This window comes from Dermochelys coriacea, chromosome 3, assembly GCF_009764565.3.
Source record: "Dermochelys coriacea isolate rDerCor1 chromosome 3, rDerCor1.pri.v4, whole genome shotgun sequence".
Lineage (NCBI taxonomy): Eukaryota > Metazoa > Chordata > Testudines > Dermochelyidae > Dermochelys > Dermochelys coriacea.
The window spans coordinates 83,742,617-83,758,979 of NC_050070.1; the positions used below are offsets into that span (position 1 = coordinate 83,742,617).

General features: G+C 37.4%; 1 protein-coding gene across 3 annotated transcripts in view; it reads left to right on the top strand.

The window, feature by feature from the left end:
* Window positions 1-16,363, top strand: part of AFG1L (AFG1 like ATPase) — a 150,284-nt gene that overhangs the window by 65,569 nt on the left and 68,352 nt on the right. For all 3 annotated transcript variants that reach the window (XR_006279901.1, XM_038397569.2, XM_043510773.1), the window contains exons 6-7: window positions 842-941; window positions 4,691-4,749. Coding sequence is in view for 2 of the 3 variants with exons in the window: in XM_038397569.2 (XP_038253497.1) it covers window positions 842-941; window positions 4,691-4,749 (159 nt within the window). In the remaining variant the exon portion in view is untranslated. The remainder of the gene's footprint in view (window positions 1-841; window positions 942-4,690; window positions 4,750-16,363) is intronic.

Here is a 16,363-nt window from a genome sequence, read left to right on the forward strand (position 1 = left end):
ATAACATTATGTATGCTGCAAGTCTATAGTATCAGTTTCTAGTTAAACTAGAAGTTAAAACTAGCCTTAGTAAATAGTTTTCCTAAGAATTTTCACTTTGCTGCTTGTTAATTTTTTTCAGTATTAATTGTAGCGCCCAATTTTTTTCATGTTTTTTAAGTGAATGTTTTGTCTGAAGGTTAGAAGAGGCTGACTATGCTGGAAGTGACTGCCGTGCCTTTTGATTATTCATGGACAGTAATAGAAGGCACTTAAAAAGAACAATGAAATTGCTTATTTTTGTGATGGGCCATCTGTTGAATTGTTTTGTGCAACAATCACACAATAGTATCTATGTCATATCATTCTATTTTCTACAGCAGCTGATTATGTATAGTTGGCTACTTGTCCTTATTTCTGAAGTCCCATGACCATTTAAAGTCACCTCTACCAACCTTTACTAGAAAGGTAATAGAAATGTAAAACAGCTGGTGTGTATTTTCTTTATCTTCTGTTTTTCATGTTGGTTCTAATTAATTAGGCCTCTTTGAAATGTGTAGGTCTGTTTTCTGTGTCTCCCACCTGTAGTTTTATAATAGAAGTTAACATGGACGCATTTAGCAATTGGTAAAGAAATGATGGGGTTCTGTAATAAAGAGCAGGCAAGTTTTAAAAGATTGCCATGCGTTCCCTGCTTATTAATTATCTCCTTTATTTCCCCCTTCCCCTCCCCAAGCAATAATTAGAATCCTTCTCCAGGATTTTACTAACAAGCCATTTTTTTTTCTGACTATGAAACCATTTGCAGATCTATTATGGCAGAAGTTGAAAGCAAGAAAAACAACTGTGTTGTCTTCCACAGGTCACTGACATTGCTGATGCCATGATTCTGAAACAGCTTTTTGAAAATCTGTTCCAAAACGGGGTTGTCGTTGTGGCAACATCCAATAGGCCACCTGAAGGTAAAAACAAACATGCTACCAATATGATAAAAGTACAGTGAAACTAACACATTTCTTATAAAAGCCACTTTACATGTATTCAAATTTAATGGTGATAAAATCTCTAGTTTTAAAAATCTGTGGTATTCTGTCCATGCCATGCAGACCCCTCCTAGTTTTCTCTCATATATGGAAGAAAGGGTTCATCCTGGGTCCTCCCCCTTCCTCCCCCCCCCCTCAATATTTTTTCTCTGCTTCCACAGCTGCTTTAAGTGATGTTTCTAACCCTTCCTGTCTCTACAGTGGGGAGAAAAACTGAGAAACTGCCTCAGGATTGGGTGGGCTCAAGGACACAGGCAGAGCCTGGCCAGCAGAAGGGAGAGGGAATGAGTAACTGTTTCTTCCCTCCCCATTCTTAGGCTGTGGGCTTGTCTACACTACCGTGCTACCTCGGTGCCACTGCAGCTACGTCGCCGGGAGAGCATCTCCCGCTGACATTGTGTGGTGTAGACACCGCTTTAAGTCAGTGTAACTTACGTTGCTCACAGGTTATTTTTCCACACCCCTGAGTAAGTGATGTAAGTTATATCGACTTAATCAGTGGTATAGACAAGTCCTTTGTCTACAGGGGTGTGATTTCCCCTGCTTGTGAAAACATACTCACACTAGCTCTCATTGTGCTAGCACATGTATAAATAAGGAAGCCGCAGTAGCACTGGTAGCTGCCCTCCTGCTCTCTGTCCTGCCCAGCCCCTTGCAGAGCTTGCAGGCATCCCTCCCTGCCTGAGTTATCCTCAATCAATTTAGCAAGTGTTCAAAACAAGACCAACAAAAGTGGCAACACAGTTGGGATGCGCAGTCCCCCATGTGCCATCAGGATGGGTGGCGCCAGGGTGGGACGGTGCTTGGGGCTGGATCGACTCAGTTAACAAGAAGTTGGAGACTTACCAATCACTTTTTGTTGGGGGGGGGGAATATGACATCCCCAAATCACCTTCTCCTTGAGAGGCACATTGGCTGCTGTTGCAGTTTCAATGTCCCCTGCTGCTGGGGATGCATTGAAGCAGCAGCAACAGGTCCCCTCCCTGCAGCCTGCTCCCCTCACCTCTGGGGCTTTCAGGCTGGATTGGGCTCCACCTGAGCTGCCTGATGCTGAGAATCACATCACAGCTCCTCTTCCCGGTCTCAAAGATGCCCCCAACTCACCTCAGTGGGTGATCTGCAAAGAGGCAGTGAGAGGCACTGGGACTCCAGCAGCAAGGAATGAGAAGCAGCCCCATGTACTGTGTGTGTGTGTGTGTGTGTGTGTGTGTGTGTGTGGGGAGAGCTCAGTCAGCCGCCCTGCTGCTTTCTCACTCCCCGTGCTGCTGGGAGTCCTGGCGAGAGGCGTTCTGAGAAATCGGGGGGGGGGGGGATGTGACCCCATGTCCCCACTACGTGGCACCTCTGCCCCTAGTGCAGGAGCTACATTGGGCTGACCCAAAGGGGACGTCAGGGGAAATGTCCGTAGCATCGTGGTGCCATGGGTTAGGGCAGCCACCTCCACCTCCTCCATTCTGTGCACACAGAATGTATTCCATTATCTAAAGATGAGTGTCTGAAATGAAATTCTACCCATTAAAACGCATTGGGTTAATACACTATATATTCGTTCTTATTAAGGTATCCAACACGGATACTAGGTTTCTGGTTTTCAACCAGAACGTCCAGTTGAAGAGGGACTTGGCAGCTGCGATCAGCACACCTGACTTGGCCCAGAAAAGTCTGGTTGGCCACCGTGGGGCTGGCAGGTTCCATGCCCGGCTCTGTGCAGCTCCCGAGAAGCAGCTGTGATGTCCCTCCAGCTCCTAGGTGGAGGGGCAGTCAGGGGGGGCTCCGTGCGCTGCCCCCGCCCACAAGTGCCACCCCAAGAGCCAGCTTTGCAGTTCCCATTGGCTGGGAGCCATGGCCAATGGGAGCTGCAGGAGCGGCACTTACGGGTGGGGCAGCATGGGGAGCACCCTTCATAACTTCATTATTTATATTACAGCATGTTTAAAATATTTCCAGGCAAAAAAATAATGTTTAATGATCACTGTTTCTACTTGTAAACTTGCAATATGTTTAAATGAATGCTTACTTTAAAAAATAGTGTGTTTTGTCATAAATGTTAGAGATCTGTGTGAAAAGTGGTACATGACTGTGTACAACTTTGTTAGTAATTAGGTTTCAGAATCTGATTCACTAGTATCCAGATTTCCTATAAGCATCATCTTGCTTTTCTGGTTCCTGTGAATCGCTTTGTCAGTACTCTCTTGATTTGTCAAGCATAGTGCATCCTCCCTCCACCATTATGTTTATACAGCACCTAGTACAATGAGACCCAGCCTAATTATGGCTTTCAGGCATTACTACACTCTAAATGTTTTATAGGTGTGGCAGAATTCAGTTTTTGTTTGTTGTTTTTTTAATAAATTCAACTGATAATATTGCTGTTTAAGTTTAAGCATTTTTTCAATTTTTATTGAATTAAATTTTCACAGTTGCAGGAAATTATGGAATAGTTTGACAATGGGGAGGGGATCAGACAATAATTATTTAATAACAGTAGTAATACATAAATGTTAAGGCTTTATAACCATTAAAACACAAATTGTCGTCGTATGTAAAAATAGACAAAGTAAATATTCTTAAATGAAACTCTAATACGTTCTCAAGTAGCATTTTTCTTACTTTGCTGGTCTATAAATTTAAATTTTTATAGATTTATTTTTTTGTTGGTTTTCCTGTGTGTATGGTGAAATCAACATGTACCAACATTTAGCGATAAAAATCTAATCCTTATATAATAATAATCTGACATGGTCTGTGTCAGAGGCAGAGGAATTTAGGTGGGCAGTTGTAACAGAGTGTCTACATTCTTCTCTTGACCTGCCCAGTTATCAAGTGTGACGACCTTGCAGTCAGATGGAGACTTTGTATTAATGAAGTGAAGTAGCACATCATAACTATTGTACGATGATAAAGCTGTAATGGAACTATTCATCTTATCCCTACAGTTACATAGTTTCCAGAAAATAGAACTTTTTATTACAGATATAAAATTCTGTTTTACCAGTTATATTTATTAATCTACATTTTATTTCATAAATGTCAAATATGCATTTAATTATAAAATATTTTATTAAATTAAACATTTTTTCAAAGGTAATGTATTTATTTGTAATATTTTATTGCTTGCCTACAAAGCAAATTGTATTTTCTTGCCTTGAAAAAATGGTATACATGATGGGAATTACTAGAAGACCAAGGGAGTAACCTTAATCAACAGAATAAAGATATTACCAACTCTGGCAATTGACATTATTTCTTCAGAGTTTAAATCTTTTTACAAAAAAAAAATCATTAAGATTAAACCTTTTGTATATTTTGACCTTATAGTTGCACTGATTGATACATAACGTTTCCAGTTCTTTTATGAGCTTATTTTAATACAAAGGTTTTGTGTCTTTTCTGCTAAAATCACTTAGTTCTCATTAGAGATTTAAATCTAATTTCACTGAATCCCTTTTGAGATTTTCTTGGGCGGTTGTTCTTTTTTTTTCTTTTTCCCCTTATTAAGAATGTAATGAATTTCATGCAGCAAAAGAATAGAAATCAATTTCAATTCCATTTCATTCCTTTATTCGTCTAACAGCATAGAGCTTTATTTGCCAGATTAAAAGACAAGATGGCATTATTATTAAGGGGCAAGATTAAGTAGCAAAACTAGTACCAGTTTTCTCTTTCAGACCTCTATAAAAATGGGCTTCAGAGAGCTAACTTTGTACCATTCATCGCTGTGCTGAAGGTAAGGAAAGTCACTTGTTGAATGCTTTCTTTCTTTGCCTGTCATATTGATAATCAAGGGTTTTTACAGGATTACTTCAGTCTTACTTTCAGGAAAAATGCTTTAATTATTATGGCATTGAAGCAAATTGTAATGGGGGGGAAAAACTTTTCATCTGTAACATTAATATCTGTACTTAATGGAAAAGCTTAATATGTAAAAGGGCAAAATGTTAGCTTCTATTAGTAACATAGTAGAAAATATTTGTTTGGACAGAATTTTATTACAGCTGTGTATGTGCAAGTTGAGATTGTAATATTTCTGCAATTGTTATACAAATGTTGCTGCAATATTTTTTGACATTTTAGATTTATCATGCTAGCACACTTTTCCCAAGCCAGTGGCATTTTCTATAAAGATGTTATCTTAAAATGTAAGCACTCCATCAATGTAGGCTTTGCAACTGAAAAACTACACTAAGTAAAGGAATAGTTACTGGTACTCCTATATTTTCAGGTATATAATACTTACTTTTTTCAAGTTATCACATTGTCCACTTTTGCTTTTCATTTAATCTCTCATTTCTGCTCCCATGCACATGCTTCTTTCTTGCCTTGTCCCCTTCCTTCCCTCCTACCCCACAATATGCTTTCCTTGTAACTTAATCCAGCTGATGAGGGGAGAAGAGGAACCTAGTACCAATCTGCTTCATTCTTTCCTCCCTGTTCGTGGACATTTTTATTTTGCTTGTGGCTAGCATGTGGTTGGATTCAACCCCTTATTTCCAAGCTTTCCTTTACCGAGATGTCCATGGACACCTATACAAGCAATATAAGAATTAGCAGCATGTGATCATCCAGCTCTCTGCATGCCACCAGCAAATGTGCCATGGAGCACAGTTTGGGAACCATTCTGCTCCACCACCATTTTAATTGCTGGGTCTCATTGTTTCTCACTCAGAAAAAGAATTGTTTCTCTGGAATTTCTCTGGAATTCAACTGTCCCTCACTTTTTCAACATTCAAGTCCATCTTGCATGTAAATACATTTTCTCCTATCTAAGTGGCTTTCTGAGTGGGGATGGTCAAGACTCCAGTACTACATGGCAAGGGGAACTTAAATTCTGTAGAAAGCTCCTTGACATCTGCATACTCTGGTGTGACAAACTGGAAATGCTGCAACAGCTTCATTTAAATTCAAAATGGAGGTTTTCATTGAGTTAAATATGAATAATGCAGTCAGTTGAATAACCACTGGGGTTGGTTTGTTTTGATAATAAATAAAATGAATGTATGCAGTATTGACACTTTCAGGGTTTGGTATGGCACAGATTTTTTTTAATTCACAAAAGGTAACTGTATTGTAGAAATTGAGGGAAGGGAAGCTGGAGGTTTTGATATCTATGGATCAGTGGGAAGTAGTTTGGGATTGTGGGATAAATATATTAATTGGATATTTCTGCTAAAGTGATCAGCAGTGAAATAGTTAATAGTGGCTGGGATTTTTCAATGAGGCTTAAGGGAGTTAGACACTCAATTTCTGTTAAAGCTTAATGGTAATAGGACCCATAATTGTGTTAGGCCCCTTTTGAAATCCCATTCAGTGTTCACATTTAAACTTATCAGGCTTCAAAATTAACATCTTATTGAGATGAATGTGGCAGTTCACATGTCTCAGAATTACTGTTTCATGCAGTCAGGAAGGCAATGTTGAAAGGTTTTCTTCATAACCATAAAAGTTATAAATTTAATTAAAAATTAAAGCATAGGCCATGTCTACACTACAGCTGCTGCCGCAGCATAGCTACAGCACTGCAACTCATGCCTCTATAGCACCATAGTGCAGAGGCTTCCTACATCTACAGAAGGGGTTTTTCCATCAGTGTAGGTAATCCACCTCTCTGAGAGGCGGTAGCTAGGTTGATGGAAGAATTCTTCTTCTGTCAACCTAGCCACACCTATACTGGGGGTTAGGTTGACCTAACTACAGTGCTCAGAGTGCGAAATTTTTTACAGCCCTGACTGATGTATCTAGGTCAATCTAATTTTTATGTGTGGACCAGGCCTGAGATTCTCCAACACAATTCTGCAGCCAGAGGTATATTCTGCAGCAAATTCTGTGCTCCTAAAACATTCAGGGCCCTAATTCTTAGGAGTAATTGTAACTATATTAATTTCCTGAGCGGCAACACTGTTTTCAGCCTGCATCACTGGAACCTTTCCTTCATCTTGCCATTAATCAGTCTTTTCTCCTTGGCCGCCTTCATTCCTTACTGGGAGGGGATGTGTGTGTGTGTGTGTGTGTGTGTGTGTGTGTAATGTAGTTTATGGAATCTTTATCTTGCCAAACCCTTTATTTGTCGTTTATCCTCTTTCATAGATTCATAGATACTAAGGTCAGAAGGGACCATTCTGATCATATAGTCCGACCTCCTGCACAGCGCAGACCACAGAATCTCACCCACCCACTCCTACAAAAAACCTCACCTATGTCTGAACTATTATACTATAAATCATGGTTTAAAGACTTCAAGGAGCAGAGAAGCCTCCCTCAAGTCACCCATGCCCCATGCTACAGAGGAAGGCGAAAAACCTCCAGGGCCTCTCCAATCTGCCCTGGAGGAAAATTCCTTCCCGACCCCAAATATGGCGATCAGCTAAACCCTGAGCATATGGGCAAGATTCACCAGCCAGATACCTAGGAAAGAATTTTCTGTAGTAACTCAGATCCCATCCATCTAATATCCCATCTCAGGCGATTAGTCCTATTTACCCTGAATATTTAAAGATCAATTACTTACCAAAATCCCATTATCCCATCATACCATCTTCTCCATAAACTTATCGAATAGAATCTTAAAACCAGATAGATCTTTTGCCCCCACTGCTTCCCTTGGGAGGCTATTCCAAAACTTCACTCCTCTGATGGTTAGAAACCTTCGTCTAATTTCAAGTCTAAACTTCCTGGTGGCCATTTTATACCCATTTGTTCTTGTGTCCACATTGGTGCTGAGCTGAAATAATTCCTCTCCCTCTCCTGTATTTATCCCTCTGATATATTTATAGAGAGCAATCATATCTCCCCTCAACCTTCTTTTAGTTAGGCTAAACAAGCCAAGCTCCTTAAGTCTCCTTTCATAAGACAAGTTTTCCATTTTTGCTATCAAAAAAATGAATGACTTCATGACTTTAAACCAGATCGCTATCCTGACTGTTAAAGTTATCTCAAGATTTTAGGCAGGGCCTTACATATGGAATATTAAGAGATACCTTCTCGCTCCTAAGATTAGTTATTAGGGTAATCTTTGTGTTTTCGGTATTCTGTGTTTTTTGTATGTTTCATGTTACTTTGTTTTTAAATACTTCTGTAATTAAATCCATCTTTAACATTAGTTTAGTAAATGTTACGGTACTTGTAAATAATTTGGATCCCCCTTAAAATTTTAAAAGCAAATCATAGGAGGCTTATCAGGCAACGGGATTCTGTCCTCAATAATAAACACTGAACAATGGTGGCAATGTATATAAAGTAAAGAACGACCTTCAAAACTCATATTTTTAATACGGCACTTGTGGGAGCAGGACAGTCATTTTTTTAAATTGAATAAATTTAAAAATAAGACATAAAAATTGTTTTAAGTGGTGGAATGCAGTTCAGAAGGTGTGGACATAAACTATTTTTTTGTCTGCCATAGGCTTTTACCATGACAATTTATTCCTCCCAAAAGCATGATGCTTGTATGTGAACTATATCATTGCATTCATTTACCTTGTCTCATTATAACCACTGTTTCCTGTTCATGTTCACAGTTATGCTATTTAAGCTTTTAAAAAACACACACACAAATTAAACTGAAGGTGTCCCTTGAAATTTTCCATGACAATCAATCTTCAGGAGGAAAATATTAAGTTGGTTGCTTATGAATGGTCTTCATCCTGACCCTATCCTCAACAGAGTCCACAGACCATGAGTTAATTCATCCTCAGCCCTTCCCTAGGGTTTGGCTTTATGGATAATTAAAAAATAATAAAACATAAATTATCAGTCCTAACTGCATCTAGGAGTTCTCTCTGGGGTCTCTTCTATTCTCAGTTCCCTTTACACACATAGAGCGTCTCCCAGTCTCTCATGTCCTGCTTGGAGCTAATTGGACTCACCTGCCACCATAACTCAGTAGTAATTAGCCTGAATCATAATGTAGGTTTTAGTACCCGAATCCAGAATGACTCAGCAGAAGAGGCTTTAATTTCCTATACCAGGTTTTAGAGAGTGCTCTTTAGTGGGAGGAAAATGGTATATTTCTGAAAAGAGCTGCTTCTCTCCAAACAATGTCAATTTCAAACTGCCTGCTTTAAACCTCGATATGTTCAAGATGGACCTGAGATTGGTGGGACGGAGAAAGCACTTTGACTAATTGGAAGGAACTAGCTTCTCACCCTTTGAGAGTATCTGCCTCAGAGTTGTCAATGTGTTGTACAATTTAGGAGTTGCAATGCATTAGACACTGCTGCTCCTAAACACACTGATAGTAGTAGTGACCAGAAACATCTTTTCCCATCTTTGGCTCAACAGCAAATTACCCTTTATTTTCAGATACAGACTTAACCCATATTCATCCTTTCTTTCATTGTCTCCAGGTTGTATTATTGCAATGCCTATGTTTTTTCATTCCTGAATCAGTTTTTGTGGGGTGAGCAAGAAGGCATATCAATTCAACACGAGTGATGCAGATTGGCTGGGCCCCAAGCTCAGGGGACAAGGGAGGCAGAGGCGAATCGGGGAAAGTTTTTTTTTTTTTTTTTTTTTTTAAAGTAATTCACAAGATTTATACCTTTGTCATTTTATTTATATGCTTGTCTGTCTTGCCTTTTTATATTGTAAACTCATCAGGGCTTGCATCTTCCATTGTGTTTGTACAGCACCTAGCACAATAGGGCCTAATCCTGATTTGGGTCTTCGGGAGCTACTGCAATAAAAATAATAAATAATATCTGGGCTTGATTACAAAGACCATATACAAGCTCCAGTTAGTTCAATTTATGGGAGCCTGCTTCCCAAGTGCGATTGACCAGAGATCACACTGTGGCAGTTCTTCATGGCAGTTCTTCACTTGGCTCCCTGTCTACTTCTGGATCCATTCTGAAATCCAGGTTCAATTTTCTAAAGCTGCCAGTAGGTTAAGACTTAGCTATTTCAGAGAATACAGAGTGAATGGCAACTCTCAGCTGTAGCTGCGTTGTACAAAGATGCTGTGGCTGAAACTCTGCAGGGTAGAGTATTCATTATAAAATGGCTTGGTTTTCTACCACTGGAGATCAGGTTCAAACCAAATCTTGATGCTTTTAGAGTTTAATGTAAAATCAGATTCTCTGAACAAGCCGAAAGATGGCTTCAGAAAAGCTCAACAACAAGAAACGACAGTCTTACTTTAAAATGTGATGTAAACAAGGAAGGAGTGGGGAGTATCATCTGTTGGGGCAGAATTCCTTGTCTGAATTATGTGTCTGGCCTGTGGTGGTTAGAAATGAAAGCATTAGAAATAGAAGTCAGCGTTGCTTAAATTTAAGTATCTATTTTCAAAAATCTATTGGCCGATTTTTACACAGTCCTAAAATGAAACAAATATAAGGTATGGGAGGGGACATTTTTGCCCAGTGTTACCTGCTCCATGATCCTGCACCTCTTGTAGGTGCATGGATTGCAGAGAAAAAAATTGTCGCTAAATATTCATATAGATTTGTAATCTTCCACCAATCAGATTGCTTCTTCAGTCCACACCATTTTTTAAATATAATATACCATATATATGAAATATTTTGGTGAAAATCCCTTAATTCCATAATTGCATGCATACTTTTCTGAGGTGCTGTTGGTTTTGGGGCCTTCTAAAGTAGGCAGGTATGGGACAAAGTTTCTTCACATTCACAAAAATTTCTTAACAGGCACAGCTTACTTGATTCTCACAAACAAGTGCTTAGCTTCAGTTTGCCAAATGCTTTGAGAATGCAAGTACTCCACAAATTGTTAAGGAGCCTAAGTACCCAGTGATTTAGTCTGAATAATTTCCAGACATTTTTACAGAGATAATTTACACGTAGAGTTATAACCAGTACTTTAAAAACTTGATGACATAAGATCTAAAGTGAGTTCTTGTTTTATTAGCGAGAGGGGTGAAGGGATTCTTTAATACATGGTTTGGCAGTAGTTCACCAATTTTTTTCATTCTGCAGGCCTCTTAGTAAAAGAAAGATCCTCTCATGGACTATTGCCCTTTCCAACAACCTAATCCCCCTCTGTTTGGTTCAACATTGAATTCTTTGGACCAGCAGGAGGGGCTCCTTGGACCATTGGTGTTCTACGAACCGTACTTTGATGTGCAAAAATACTATCAATAAATAGTGATTCTCAAACATCCAAAGATTTCTTGTAAAATGCTATGTAAATTACAATCACACAGTGCAATTCATCATATAGCTAAAATATTTTCTCTGTCAAGTTTATTATTACACACAATAAAGCTACCGTTAATACTAAAAATAAGCAATTCTGAAGCATTAGTATATCATTGACAAGTACAGTTTTAAAGTAATAACTTGAACTTTGACTGAGCATATCTTTTAAATTGAAATAAAACAAAATATAAACCAGATATCCATAATTGGTAGTATTTATAAGAGATTAAACCACTATAAGATTTCTTTCAGTTGAATCATTTTTTTATTTCCTTGTTTGGTGAAAATAAACCAATATTTCATTTTTTTTAAATTATTTTTGTTTAAATAATTCGATGCTAACCACAATAACCTGCTTTCACAATGACAGGAGTGGTACTGTTCAATATCACTTTTTGCAGCATTGGTTGGTGGTGATATAGTGATACTTAGGTTGCTTCAGTTATTCTATAGGGATTTCATATTAAAATGTACATCTGTTCTTACAAAACCATCTTCAGAGCAATTTAAAAATATTTATCAGCTGACTGTATTTTTTTGGTTTTGGTTCAGAGAAATGAAGGTGTTTAAAACTTGACCAATTTAGAACTCTTAGAGAGATCTGTAGATTTTAAATTTCATATAAAGGAATTGGTAGATATAGCTTTTTTTTTTTTATTATTGTGTGCTGTGCTTTGTCCATCCATCTGTGATAGGAACACACACATTTGTTGATTGGCTTATCTGCCAATTTGTTTTTAAAAAAAGTCATTTTGCTGATTAAATTGATTTGTCAGCTTGTTCCATTCTAATGCTCAGGAGCTTTCAGTATATTGAATAGTTAAAACCTGCTTTTGAGGTCAGGTTTCAGAGTAGCAGCTGTGTTAGTCTGTATTCGCAAAAAGAAAAGGAGTACTTGTGGCACCTTAGTACTAAGTAGCTCACAAAAGCTTATGCTGAAATAAATTTGTTAGTCTCTAAGGTGCCACAAGTACACCTTTTCTTTTTGAGGTCAGTGTCAGCCACTCTGACCTTTGCTGAACTGTCACCTGAGTCAGAACTGGTGGGATTAATTCTTTGATATTGCGATGGCTTCGCTTATCAATTGACTTCTTCGTTACTGAAGATGTTAGGCCTTTTGTTTGCCTTCTTATTATGTAACCAAGCAAGCTCTTAAGTAGAAGGCACTTTTTTTGCAAGCTGTGGAAGTGCTTATTTTATTTTTGTGAAGTATATCTAGTAATCAAATGGATAAAAATAACTTCTTCATCTACAATGTAGTCATGAATTACTGTGCTTAATATGAGAATTGTTTGAGGACAGTTTTTGTTTGACACAGATTAGTTTTCAAAGAACATTTTAACAAGTAAAACACATTGCATCTAGATTACTGTGTGCCTGATTAGAGGTTTACAGTTTTGTTCTAAATACTTTCAATAAGTGTATGTGTACATGTGAGAGAATGTGATATATAAAATATTTACAGGCAAGGATTGTTTAATTGTATTTATATACTTCAGAGACTTTTTAGGGATTATAATATTCTTGTGATCTATTCATTGTGTTGTAGATACTATGAACTATATAATATTACAAGCCTTTTTTCAAGTCATATCTGACATTCCACCCCTCCCCCGGCAGTTTGTTCAAATACAGACTCCTAGCTTTTATCACCCAAGGGTAAATATAATGGTTACTGTAGCTGAGTCTTGTGTTCTTTTTCCCCCTTAAATCATAATGGTTTTCCTCAGTTCTGTTTCAGTGAATTAATTCTTTGATTAAAATGGGCAAATCAAAGTATATTACAGATGTTATTGTTAGTTCTTGATGTAACAGGATAAATTAGTTTAATTACACGTGGCAGTTTTCTTTGCTTGTGATGTAATGTGAAATAAGGTCCTCCCTCTCCCCAAAAAAGCCCGAGCCAATTAATAAAGCTTTTAAGCTCTTTGTCATAGGCCACCGTGGAGGTCTGCAGAGAAGAACTTTAATCCAATAAACATTTCATTTAGATCATGAAAAGAAAGCTTGAGGAGAAGCTCCTACAAGAGAGGGTGTTACCAGTGATTCTAACCATGAAGAGATGTGAGGAATTTGCCAAATTAACCAAGAGACCTTCATATTTAACACATAAACGTGTCAAAACTAATAATAGAATAATTTAATTTGAGTTGAACCTTGTATTGTGAAAATTGTAAAAAGCCACAACTGTTTGCTTCAAAGACTTCACTGTTGAGCTGGATGGACAGGGCAAGGGGAGGTTGTGAGAAACCCAGATAGCAAATAACACTGGCCGAAGTTGGTGGGGGAAAAAAGGAATAGATAATTAGGTGTAATTAGTGTGTATGAATTGTTGTCTCCCTGCCCTTGGCTTGAATAAATTTAGAAGAAAAAACCCTACTGGTGAAAATGCTTTGATGTAAGAAGAGTCATTGTGGTTTGGCAGCATAAAGGCAGTGTTTTATACTTCTTACATAATGGTTGTGATACAGAAAGAGTGAATGGACTCTGCACCCCCCAGTCTGCTTTACAGCAAGGACTTTTGGATTCTCTTGAAACAAAATGCATCAGAAGTTTTCAGTTGTGGGTAATGAGGTAGTGGACCTCATCAGAGCTAAGTGTAAGCCATCTTTAGCCTTTGTTTAGATCTTAATCGCATTTTTTTTTATTCTGGGAAATCTAGTTTCTTAAATCAACACTCCTTTTTCCCCCTCCGTGCTAGCAGCTCTTGCAAGAGCAAAGGCTAATATTAGGGAAAGAAATAAAATCAGAATTTAAAAAAGAAGAAAAATCATAACATGGTGAGCCAACTTTATCCTTGGTGTAACTCCATTAAAGTATACAGAATTATACCAGGGATTAATTTGTAAATTATTACACTTCTAATCCAGAATGAGATATTGCCAGGGTTCTGTCTTTCAGCAAACCACTGCTTATTATTTAAAGACTGTTAAGAACCATTAGTAATAACAATAGTTGGGGTGATGTATGTATGCACATACACAAAATATATGTAGGTTTAAAGCAACATGCAAGATTTATGATGTATACTCAGAGACAGGGTGACCTTCAAAAGAGTGAGGTGAAATAGAGCTGTTAATTTAGTGTTGTTTCTGTTGCACACAGCTTGTTCTTTATCCTTCTTCCCCCTCTTTCAAAAGGCTGGAAAAAGTAAGACATTTTGTGCCCAGCCACATGCCCCATTCTCCCCCTTCCCTCCCAACATATAAAAAACATTTTGTTTAGTTTCAAGACCTGAAATATTATACATCATAGTGAACTTCAGAATCTTTTATGTTACACCCATTGCCCATTGTTTGAAATTTAATTATTTACTGGATACTGTATTTATAGACGTTTATAGACAGGATTTAAAATAATTTGTAGCAAGATTCTAAAATGAATTGTGTGTTCTCCTGCAGTAGCTAGAAGTGTTTATTTTTAATCAGTAAAATTATAGGGCCAGATCCTAAACTGATGTAAATCTGTGTAATTCCATAGATTTAATCTCAATGATTTTCCTGTTAAACCACTCAGATTAAAGATGAAAATGTTTCTATCACAAGTGTAAGAAGACCCATATTACAAATTCTGTTTGTCAACACTTAACTGCCTAAATTTTTGTTGTCTATTTAGAATAACAATTTAAAAATATCATAAATAAGAATTGCATTTGTCATACATGATCAGTCTTAACTACAACAACTCAATCCAATTGTTTTTGTATTATTTAAAATGCAAAATCTGACCAAGGTAACATTTTTAAAATTGTCCACAAAGTTTATTTTTTCTAGTGTTTTTAAAGTTGTATTAGGAATGATGCTTCTAGCACCACTGTAGTAACCTGCAATGTTGAATCATTCCACAGTTATTGAAAAATAAAAGGAAAAAGACGTGAGGAAGAAAGTAGCATTTCATTTAACCTTTTTGAAGCATTGTGCCATTATACATTACAAGTAGTCTTTTGTACTTGAAGTTGATTTGAGCTGTGAAAGGCAACACCTGAATATCTCACAAGACTAAATAATTATGGCTGATTGTGTTTTTCAGGTATAGGTCACAGGAAATTCACTTAGGGTAGAATATGTACAAAGCTAAGAAATATGCAGATTTTCTGTTGTAGGATTGTGTAAAAATTATTTACAGTTAATACTTGCATAAAGGTTAGAAAGGTTGATGAAGTGATATTTAGTTTTGCTTTACTATTCACTGCATGTCAGAATGTAATTATGAGTGATTCATGAAACTGTCTTAGAAACGAACCATCTTTATTAAAATGCTGATCAAGATAAGAGCTGACAGTAATAAAGAATAGAACATTTTAGTCTTGTTGCTTTTGAATGATTGCTAATTACCCCAGAGGTCATGTATAGTGCTTGGGAGGATTCATTGACATTATTTCTTTTAAGTCTACTGTTTCAACAGCATCTGAACATGAAGACGAAAACTGAGTGCATATCGAACAAGACTTTGACTAAGTTTTTTTATACCATGAAATACCTGATGATTCCTCTTTCCGGCTTTTGTTGTTGTAAATTTAAATTCTTAGGAGTCTAATACTCTGCTGTCTAGGAGTGCTGAAAATGCGGTATATTCATTTAACAGGGCTAACCTTAAGCATAAGCAAAGCAAGCAATCATTGCTTCTCAGGGTCCTGCATCCCATACATGTTGTGTAACTCATGGCCTAGTTCTATCTCCTTCAGAAGCTGTCTCAGAGAGAAACCAGTATACTGCCAGTATACCTTTTCTCTCTTTTTTCTCTTAACAGGACAAGGGATGGAGTTAACTTATGATCCAATTTTCTCCACCTAACTTCAAACAGCTGGAGGAGCAGGTCTTATAAATCATAAGGCCTGCTTTACTAACTCTAAATCCTGAAATAAGATGGTGATTGGCATTAGCTGAAAATTTCAAGACCGTCCATTGTAACTAATCTAATGTTAATCCATATATGGTGGCTCAGAAAACAAATGTGTTCATTAAACATACTATGTGCCTACTTAAGAAAGTATTATTGTTTCACTATAGTTCTGAATCATTTTGAATGATTTCCATTCCAGTGGTAGTCTTCAGAAGGAGAAGTGTCTGTTAGCCTTCTCCTGATATCCCTCAGTTAAGAATTTTAAAGCCCCCAAATAAAACTCTTGCTTCTAATTAGACACTTGATATGAGTCAATTAATGAAAATACCAAGGAAACCAGAA